The sequence below is a fragment of the Cyanistes caeruleus genome, chromosome 25, assembly GCF_971803275.1.
Source record: "Cyanistes caeruleus chromosome 25, bCyaCae1.hap1.1, whole genome shotgun sequence".
NCBI classification, from domain to species: domain Eukaryota; kingdom Metazoa; phylum Chordata; class Aves; order Passeriformes; family Paridae; genus Cyanistes; species Cyanistes caeruleus.
The window spans coordinates 5,491,554-5,501,344 of record NC_141725.1 but is presented as its reverse complement, the minus strand read 5'-3'; the positions used below and the strand labels follow the sequence as shown (position 1 = coordinate 5,501,344).

The 9,791-nt window shown below is 58.7% G+C and overlaps 1 protein-coding gene and 1 non-coding gene across 2 annotated transcripts; both read left to right on the top strand.

Moving 5' to 3' along the window:
- The first annotated feature begins 1,587 nt into the window (after positions 1-1,587).
- Positions 1,588-9,662, top strand: EEF2 (eukaryotic translation elongation factor 2). The gene is made up of 15 exons (XM_086862630.1): positions 1,588-1,690; positions 2,275-2,489; positions 3,182-3,363; positions 3,448-3,659; positions 4,330-4,508; positions 4,765-4,870; positions 5,121-5,234; positions 5,373-5,511; positions 6,063-6,258; positions 6,402-6,660; positions 6,886-6,993; positions 7,074-7,427; positions 8,048-8,230; positions 8,316-8,448; positions 9,186-9,662. The coding sequence occupies exons 1-15, from the start codon at positions 1,688-1,690 to the stop codon at positions 9,377-9,379; spliced, it is 2,577 nt and encodes an 858-aa protein (XP_086718756.1). The 5' UTR covers positions 1,588-1,687; the 3' UTR covers positions 9,380-9,662.
- On the top strand, positions 4,922-4,990 carry LOC111940451 (small nucleolar RNA SNORD37). Its single transcript, XR_002869523.1, has one exon. It is a non-coding gene; the product is annotated as a small nucleolar RNA SNORD37 (small nucleolar RNA).
- Positions 9,663-9,791: the final 129 nt, after the last annotated feature.

The following is a 9,791-nucleotide window of genomic DNA, read 5'->3' as shown; positions in this document are numbered from 1 at the left end:
TCATTATAATAATGATAACAGCAATAATAAATACACTGTATTTGGCAGCTTTCTCCCGAGAGGCAGCTGTGATCTCTGCTCTGATAGCAGGAGCTGGGGCTGTGTCAGGAATTTGGGCTGGAGATCAGGGAATGGGCACATTCCCAACCCTGCCAGAGCTCCAGCAGCCCTTGGACAGCGCTCTGGGGCAGGTTTGGATTGTTGGGGTGTCTCTGCAGGGCCAGGAGTTGGACTGGATCATCTTCAGGGTAACTCCAGTGTTTGGGGTGAAACGCTGCACTGGGAGAGGTTTTCCAGCACTTTCCTCTCCTTGCCATCAACCCCACATACTAATTAAACAAAAAGGCAATTAACAGTTTCGCAGGAAAAGCAGGATGTTAATCAGGTTTCCCAGTTTTCCCTTCTAGGCTGGTAAAAGCCTGGCTTGGTGCTAAAAATCCACCAGATTGCTATGGAAACCCTAAAGGCCGATAATTCATCCTGTCAGGGTGAGAGAACCGGGCCCAAACCCGTCCTGGGTTCAGCTCCATCGCCGTCCTGCCCATCCCTGCCTCACAGACTGGGAACGTGCCGGGAATTTGGGAGATGCCGGTGAAGTGACGTGGGGATTGAGGCTGAGAATTGGGACTGTTCAGCCTGGAGAAGAAAAGCTTTGGGGTGAGCTCATTGTGGCCTTCAGGACCTGAAGGGACCCCACAAGAAACACGGAGAGAGACTTTGGACAAGGGATGGAGGGACAGGACACAGGGAATGGATTCCACTGCCAGAGGGCAGGGATGGATGGGATATTGGGAAGGAATCGTTCTCTGGGAGGGTGGGGAAGCCCTGGCACAGGGTGCCCGGAGCAGCTGGGGCTGTCCCCGGATCCCTGGAAGTGTCCCAGGCCAGGTTGGATGGGGTTTGGAGGCCCATGGACAGTGGGAGTGTCCCAGCCATGGCAGGGGTGGCACTGGATGTTCCTCCATGTCCCTTCCATGACTCCATGGTTTTCGTGAGCTCGAAGGCCGATGAGGGCGCCCAGGGCCGTCAGGAGCCGCGGTCCCGGTGACACCGAGCGGGGCTCGGGGGGTCGGGCCGGTACCGGAGTCCCCGCGCTCCTCCCGCCCGCGGGGGGCGCTGCAGCACCGGCCCGCCCGGAGCATGCGCAGTGCGCGCACCCTGCGGGACCGGGGCGGGCCGGACCCACCGGTGCCCGGGACCGCTGCCTGCCACCGGGCTCGGCCCTACCGCCTTTTCCTACTGGCCGAAGCCCCGTGCTCCTCTGCCGCTCGGTGATACCGCTCCGAGGGCGGCCTCACCGACCGCTGTGCCGCGGTCCGGTTCCCACACCGGCAGCGGGAGGGGCGGACTTTCCCCCCGCTGCAGCCCGGGCGGGGCGGGGCTGTCGCTGCCGGTTGCTGTTCTACCGGTGTCCCGGTGTCTGAAGTCCCGGTGCAGCCGCGGTGACACCCACGTGGTACCGGCGAGGCGGAACAGCCTCCCGACCATAGAGTCCGCGGGATAGAGCGGCGCTGCCGCGCACGCGCTCGACGCAGGCTCCGCCCCTCGGCGGTGCCGCCCTATAAGAGCGCGCCGGCTGACGTCAGCGCTCTCTTCCGCCCGCTCTGCGCTCGCCAGCGAGACAGGGCCGAGCCGCCGCCATTGCCGTTATCCCCCCGCCCCGCAGCATCCGCCGCCATCCGCCACCATGGTGAGCCCTCGCCGCCCGCCGCCGCTCCCGGCTGGATGAGCGGCCGTCGCGCCTCCCGTATCGCCGGGGATGGCGGTTCCGCGAGCGCTGCGGATCGCACGGAGGCGGCTGCGGCCTGTGCTGCCGGGCTGGGCCGCGGCTGCGGGGAGAGGGTGGGGCGGCGAGAGGGGGCCGGCCCGGGCGGCCGTGACACCCCCGGAGCCGGCAGGACCCGCCGGTGCCGGGGCTGCCGTTGCCCCGTGGGAGCGGCCGCGCTGATGTGGCGGTGCCGGGGACGGGGCGCTGCGGTGCCGCTCGTGCCTTATGTAACGCTGCGGTCTGGGCTGGCACCGGCACCGGCCCGGGCTCGGTATTGGGGGCGATTTGCGCTCAACACCCGCTGACACCTCGGTTTGAGGGACGCTGGGGCCGGGAGGGGTTGGTGCTGCAGCCCCGTTGCGGTGCCCTCGCTGCGGGTTGTGTTGTCACCCAGGCAGAGTCTGTGTCACCGTGATTATGGCAGGTATTTATGGGAGATTGGGATTCCTTGGAATTGCCAGAGCTGTTTCCCTAAACGCTGAGTCTCCCTTCTCTCCTCCCTCAAGGTGAACTTCACAGTAGACCAGATACGGGCCATCATGGACAAAAAGGCCAACATCAGGAACATGTCCGTGATCGCCCACGTGGACCACGGCAAATCCACGCTGACGGATTCCCTGGTGTGCAAGGCCGGGATCATCGCCTCGGCGCGTGCTGGGGAGACCCGGTTCACCGACACCCGCAAGGACGAGCAGGAGCGGTGCATCACCATCAAATCCACGTGAGTGCCCTCCTCTCAGGCTCCTGCTGTTCCCTGGGCTGAGCTCCGGTGGGATTGGGCTCCTCCAGGAGCTGGAGGAAGATGCTGTTGGGATCTGGGCTAGTCCAGAAGCTCAGCTCATGCTCCTGAGGGTTTTGAATGATGGAGCAATTGTTGATTGGCTTCTGCTCGGTCATTGAGCAGTTCCTTGCTGGGCACTGGGGAAGAAGGAGCTTCATCCCCCCAGTTCAGCCCCAGGATTGTTGGATGTCGCGTGGATGCGGTGTGGAGACTCTTGGAGTATCACAGGGGATGTTCCTGTTGGCTGTGCTGCCACAGAGAGTGTGAGGATGGGCCTGAAAAGGGGTGGAGAACATCTTTGGGATTAGTAGGAAAAGCCTAAATCTGTGACTTGGGATTGGAACCCTTTATGGGTGCTGGAGAACTGCAGGGAGTTGGAGGAGGTTTGGGTTCTGGAGGATGTTATGGTTTAGGAAGGGTAGATTGTAGCCTGTGTTCCTGTTATCTCCCACACGCTTCAGGAAACCCTGGAGCCCAGCATTTAGGTTGGAAAAGATCTCCAAGGTCATCAACTCCAACCTTGTCAACCAGAGCAGAGCGCTGGGTGCCACCTCCAGTGGGGGCAAAATGTTTCTGAGCTTTAGGGAGGAATAACACAGATCACCATTTTAATAGTTTCTCCTTTCTTTCAGAGCTATTTCTCTGTTCTATGAGCTCTCTGAGAACGACTTGGCCTTCATCAAGCAGAGCAAGGATGGTTCTGGTTTCTTGATCAACCTCATTGACTCCCCTGGGCACGTGGACTTCTCCTCAGAGGTCACTGCAGCTCTGCGAGTCACTGATGGTGCCCTGGTCGTCGTGGACTGTGTCTCTGGTGAGGTTTTCTGCAGCTGGAGCGTATTTTGGGGGAATTTGGAGAGGGGGATAACTCATTCCTAACTAACTGTGCGTCTGGCAGGCGTGTGCGTGCAGACAGAGACTGTGCTGCGTCAGGCCATCGCCGAGAGGATCAAGCCTGTGCTGATGATGAACAAGATGGACCGAGCGCTGCTGGAGCTGCAGCTGGAGCCAGAGGAGCTGTACCAGACCTTCCAGCGCATCGTGGAGAACGTCAACGTCATCATCTCCACCTACGGAGAGGGAGAGAGCGGCCCCATGGGCAACATCATGGTGAGAGGAGGCTCTGAGTGCTGGGCTTGGCTTGAGACACTTGGGTTACCCTGCTCAGTGGTAATTCCTTAGCCCAGGTGGAGGAGAGTGGGTTCTGGAAGGTGCCTGAACTCCCAGGCTTGGGGCTGTCGCTGGCTCCCCTCCCAAATTTCCTGTTCAAGGCCTGAGCAAATAAAGGCTGGGATTGTTGCCCAGAGCAGCTGTGGCTGCCCAGTCTCTGAAGGGTCCAAGGCCAGGCTGGACAGGGCTCGGAGCACCCTGGGGTCGTGTCCATGCAGGGGTGGAATGGGATGGTCTTTAAGGTCCCTTCCCACCTGCTCTGCTCTTCCTGGGCTCCTGGGAAGGGAGCAGGGCTGTTGGACACAGGCTCTGAGGAGAAGCTTGTGCTGGACTCCTGCACGCTGGAGCTGTCCATGCCTTCCTGATCCTCCTGGGAAGGGTGGGAATCCTGCCTGCATGTGAATCTCCACCTGCTGGGGTTGGAGGAAAACCAGCCCCGTTCTGTGGTGCAAAGCTAAAATAGTGCCTGTCCCAGACCTCAGCCGTGGTCACTGCGACAGAACCGCTTGGGACTCTCAGTGTCCTGAAGCTCCAGTTTGTACTGGAGAGATTTTGGGATGGGATGGACTGAGGGGTCCTGCCCTGACCCAGCTCTGCTGTCCCCTCTCAGATTGACCCGGTGCTCGGGACCGTGGGCTTTGGCTCGGGCCTGCACGGCTGGGCCTTCACCCTGAAGCAGTTTGCTGAGATGTACGTGGCAAAGTTTGCTGCCAAGGGAGATGCCCAGCTCAGCCCAGCCGAGCGTGCCAAGAAAGTTGAGGACATGATGAAGAAGCTGTGGGGAGACAGGTGAGGAGGGAAGGGGCTGGTAGGAATTCCAGCTGTGCATGGCAGAGCCTGACACTGCAGGGGATGGGTAAAAGCGGGGAGGATGTGGTTGTGCCTGATTTTACAGGAGTTAATCCAGACTTGGTGGGTGTTGGAAAGCTGGATAAGGGGGAAAGCAGGAGCTGGCTGTTCCTCAGCAGCCCCTGGCCCTGCCCTGAGCAGGCAGAACAAGCTGTTTGTCTGCACTCGACATTGTCTGATTTCCTTCTCTCTGCAGGTACTTTGACCCTGCTACTGGCAAGTTCAGCAAATCTGCCACCAGCCCTGATGGAAAGAAACTGCCAAGGACCTTCTGCCAGCTCATCCTTGACCCCATCTTCAAGGTGAGTTCCTCAGGGCTCCTCCTTGGCCGGCTGCTCTGCGCTTCTGTTCCGTGCGTGATGATGGAAAATTTCTTCACTTTGACCTGACTTGTTTGATTGAAGAAATTCAGCTGTCTGACACATCTGGGGGCAGGTGTCTCCTGGAGGGAGGCTGGGTGCTGAGGAGGAGCAGCAATTCTCTGCAGGTGCAGTGGTGCAGCTGCTCCAAACTGGGTCACGGCAGTGCTCCCAACGGCTGCTCTTGTCGCAGGTTTTCGATGCAATCATGAACTTCAAGAAGGAAGAGGCGGCTAAACTGATCGAGAAACTGGACATCAAGCTGGACAGCGAGGACAAGGACAAGGAGGGCAAGCCCCTGCTGAAGGTGAGGCTGGTCTGAGTCCTCTGGGGAGCAGCTGAGCAGTTGTGCTGCTCCAGCTGTGTCAGCATCAGGAGGCGGGGAGGGGCGGGGAGGTGAATCCCTGTTGAGAGCGCTCTGACTGGGTCCTGCTGCTCTGCCCAGGCCGTGATGAGGCGGTGGCTGCCAGCTGGAGATGCCCTGCTGCAGATGATCACCATCCACCTGCCTTCCCCCGTCACAGCCCAGAAGTATCGCTGCGAGCTGCTCTACGAGGGCCCCCCCGACGATGAGGCTGCCATAGGTAGGATGAGCTGCTGCTCTTTGCTGCCAGGCCTCAGTTCCATTGTGCCTGTGACCCTCCACGTGCACAGCTCAGCAGTGTCTGGAATTGAGTCTGTAGCTTTTTTAGCATGGATCAAACAGTTCTAGTGGCTCTCAGCCTGGATTTGTTGCAAACATCTCTTGGTGATGTGATCTTCCATGGAATCACAGAATGGAATGGGTTGGAAGGGATTTTGAAGTTCTCCAGCCCCATCCCCACCCATGGCAGGGACACTTTCCACTGGCTCCAAGCCCCGTCCATTTTGGCTTTGGGCACTTCCAGGGATCCAGGAGCAGCCACAGCTTCTCTGGGCACCCGTGCCAGGGCCTGCCCACCCTCACAGGGAGCAATCCCTTCCCAATATCCATCCCTGCCCTCTGGCAGTGGACAGCCATTCTCCATGTCCTGTTGTCCACACAGGCTGGCCCCTCGGGCTGGGGCAGTGGGTGCAGGTCTTGAGCTGGGTTTTGGGGTGGCTGCCAGATACATCAATAACTCTGGACTAAGCTGGTCTCTCTCCTCCTTCCCAGGCATTAAGAACTGTGACCCCAAAGGCCCCCTGATGATGTACATCTCCAAAATGGTGCCAACCTCTGACAAGGGACGTTTCTATGCTTTTGGCCGTGTCTTCTCTGGTCTCGTCTCCACTGGCTTGAAAGTCAGAATCATGGGACCAAACTACACACCTGGCAAGAAGGAGGATCTGTACCTGAAGCCAATTCAAAGGTGTGTCCTGGCTGGGGTGTCGAGGGGTTCAGGTTTGGGGTTCTGGTGCTGTTTCAGGTCTTTTTCTATGTCTGAGGCCTGTCGAGGTGCCTGAGTGGGATCTCCTCCCCTTCCCAACCTCACTAATCCAGCTTTGCCTTTAGGACCATTCTCATGATGGGCCGCTACGTGGAGCCCATTGAGGACGTGCCTTGTGGAAACATCGTGGGGCTGGTGGGCGTGGACCAGTTCCTTGTGAAGACTGGAACCATCACCACCTTCGAGCACGCCCACAACATGAGGGTGATGAAGTTCAGCGTCAGCCCCGTGGTGCGCGTGGCCGTGGAGGCCAAGAACCCGGCCGACCTGCCCAAGCTGGTGGAGGGGCTGAAGCGCCTGGCCAAGTCTGACCCCATGGTGCAGGTGAGTGGCCGGGATGGATCCAGGGGTGCTGCCTCCAGTACTGGCAAAGTCTTGAGTGTTGGTCCCTGCCTTGTGCCCTGGCTGGTGCTGTGACACCTCCAGATCAGTGGGGAGAACATGTGAAAGTAGCTCTATGGGTCAAACACAGAAAAGCCATGGAGGGTTGCTGGTGTTTGTGGCTGTGGTTCATTCTGAAGCCTCACCTGCTGTTCCTGGTGTTGCCAGTGCATCATCGAGGAGTCTGGGGAGCACATCATCGCTGGCGCTGGGGAGCTGCACCTGGAGATCTGCCTGAAGGACCTGGAGGAGGACCACGCCTGCATCCCCATCAAGGTAGAGAGGCTGAGTGATGGCTGAGCTCAGGGTGGGGCTTTGGCCGGGTTTGGTGCCTCACACGCCCTCTGTCCCCGCAGAAATCGGATCCCGTGGTGTCCTACCGCGAGACGGTCAGCGAGGAGTCCAACGTGATGTGCCTTTCCAAGTCCCCCAACAAACACAACCGGCTGTACATGAAGGCCCGGCCCTTCCCCGACGGCCTGGCCGAGGACATCGACAAGGGCGAGGTGTCGGCGCGGCAGGAGCTGAAGCAGCGGGCGCGGTACCTGGCCGAGAAGTACGAGTGGGACGTCACCGAGGCCAGGAAGATCTGGTGCTTCGGGCCCGACGGCACCGGCCCCAACATCCTCACCGACATCACCAAGGGAGTGCAGTACCTCAACGAGATCAAGGACAGCGTGGTGGCCGGCTTCCAGTGGGCCACCAAGGAGGTGAGGGGTGGTGTCTTGGTCTGCGTACACATCCTTGTGTTTTTAAAGCTTCTCACGGAGCAGAAAGCAGCATCTGAGCAGTCCAGGTGAATAACTCAGCTGGCCCCAGGAGAGGTGCTCTGAGAGGCCTGACAGGGATCTGGCCTTACCTACCAGTTATTTTCAGGTTAGACAGGAGAGGGCTGCGGGATAAGTTGACAGACTGGGAACAGCAACAGGAGGAATTCATTTTCCTGTATAACACTTGAGTTTCAGTCTGAAGGAGATTCCAAGCCAGCAATTTCTGTGACGTTACTGGGACAAAAAACCAACATTTCCCTTGGCCAAATACTTGGGTTTCAGCACCATAAACGTGTGACAGCTCTTGTGGCTTGAACTTTAGAGCTGATCATGAGAACGCTGCAGGGGTGGGAGCTCCACAGATCCCTTAGGTTGGGAAAGACCTCCAAGAGTCCAAGCTCTGTAGGTTTGAAGGTTCATCCCTCAGCGAGGTTGAGTGGCTCCTGGGTGGGCCCTTGCTGCTCCAGGGAGCTCCTGTGAGCCAGGGGAGCAGCAGCCCCGTGTGGGGACCCCGAGTGCCCCGGGGTGTGGCACTGTGTGACCCCGTTGTGCCCTGGCAGGGGGTGCTGTGCGAGGAGAACATGCGCGCCGTGCGTTTCGACGTGCACGACGTCACCCTGCACGCCGACGCCATCCACCGCGGTGGCGGCCAGATCATCCCCACGGCCCGGCGCTGCCTCTACGCCTGCGTGCTCACGGCCCAGCCACGCCTCATGGAGCCCATCTACCTGGTGGAGATCCAGGTGAGGAGCCTGTCCTGGAGTGCCAGAGCCCCAGGGAAGGGGGGACAGCGGGTGGGCGCAGTCCTGAGCCCGCTCTCCCTTGCAGTGCCCGGAGCAGGTGGTCGGAGGCATCTACGGGGTGCTGAACAGGAAGCGTGGCCACGTGTTTGAGGAGACCCAGGTGGCCGGGACCCCCATGTTCGTGGTCAAGGCCTACCTGCCCGTCAATGAGTCCTTCGGTGAGTCCTGGAGCCACCCTGGGCGGGAGAGCCTTGGGAAGGACCTGGAGAGATCCCTGAGTTGAGCTGTTCACCCGTCACTGAACTGTCCCCAAGTGCTGCATCCACACGGATTTGAAACCCCTCCAGGGGTGGGGACTCCAGCACTGCCCTGGGCAGCTGTGCCAGTGCTTGACCATCCTTCTGGAGAAGAAACTTTTTCTAATCTCCTGCTCTCCCCTGGTACAACTTAGGGCTGTTTCTTCTCATCCTCTCATGGGTTGCCTGGGAGGAGACCAAGGTTGCAGAACATTTTGGGTTGGATGGGACTCTTCAGGGTCTTCTGGTGCTACCCCTGCCGTGGCAGGGACACCTTCCACCATCCCAGGCTGCTCCAGCCTGGCCTTGGGCACTGCCAGGGATCCAGGGGCAGCCACAGCTGCTCTGGGAATTCCATCCCAGCTCCTCCCCACCCTCCCATCCAGGAATTCCCTCCCAATATCCCATCCAGCCCTGCCCTCAGGCAGTGGGAAGCCATTCCCTGTGTCCTGTCCTTCCCTGTGCTTGTCCAAAGTCCCTCTCCAGTTTTAGGCCCTTGGAAGGGACTCCAGAGAACCTTTTTTCCATTCCCACCTCATACTGGTTGGGATCTCAGGAGGCTTTTGGGAGCTGCTCCGGGTTCCTCTGCTCTATCCATGAAAGCAACATTGAACTGCACCCATTCCTGTCCCACCTCACCTTTCTCTTTCTCCTCCCAGGTTTCACAGCAGATTTGAGGTCCAACACGGGAGGCCAGGCCTTCCCCCAGTGCGTCTTTGACCACTGGCAGATCCTGCCCGGGGACCCCTTCGACAGCACCAGCCGGCCGTGCCAGGTGGTGGCCGAGACCCGCAAACGCAAAGGGCTGAAGGAAGGAATCCCCGCCCTCGACAACTTCCTGGACAAACTCTAATGAAACTCTTGGAACTCTGGGAGAACAGGAAAAAATTAATTAATTAGCGTTATCACCCATGCCCCCCAGGGGGTAGACGCCTGTGACCACCATCTTGTTAATTAAATGGGTTTCATAGCGATTTTGAGAACTTCAAATGAGGAAAACAAAAAGAAAAAAAAAAAAAAAGCCTTATAGGTTTCTGTGTTGCACATGACTCATCTTTGCCATTGTAACTAAAACATTTCCACTAGATCTGCCCAATTCTGTATTTATTTGACTCAAACAGAAAAAAAAAAGAAAATACTGCTGCAGAATGGCCCAGAAGAGGGGGTGGGACGTGCTTAAATCAAAAAGGAGGGCAAGGAAAACAGGGGGAGAGAGAAAGAGTGGAGAGGGTGAGGATGCCTTTTCTGCAGCGTGACTGTCCGTC

Bases quoted from the DNA above. Each gene is read 5' to 3' on its own strand.
- EEF2 (XM_086862630.1), top strand. The intron at 5,235-5,372 runs GTGAGGCTGGTC...TGCTCTGCCCAG, and splicing joins AGGGCAAGCCCCTGCTGAAG to GCCGTGATGAGGCGGTGGCT. The intron at 6,994-7,073 runs GTAGAGAGGCTG...CTGTCCCCGCAG, and splicing joins ACGCCTGCATCCCCATCAAG to AAATCGGATCCCGTGGTGTC.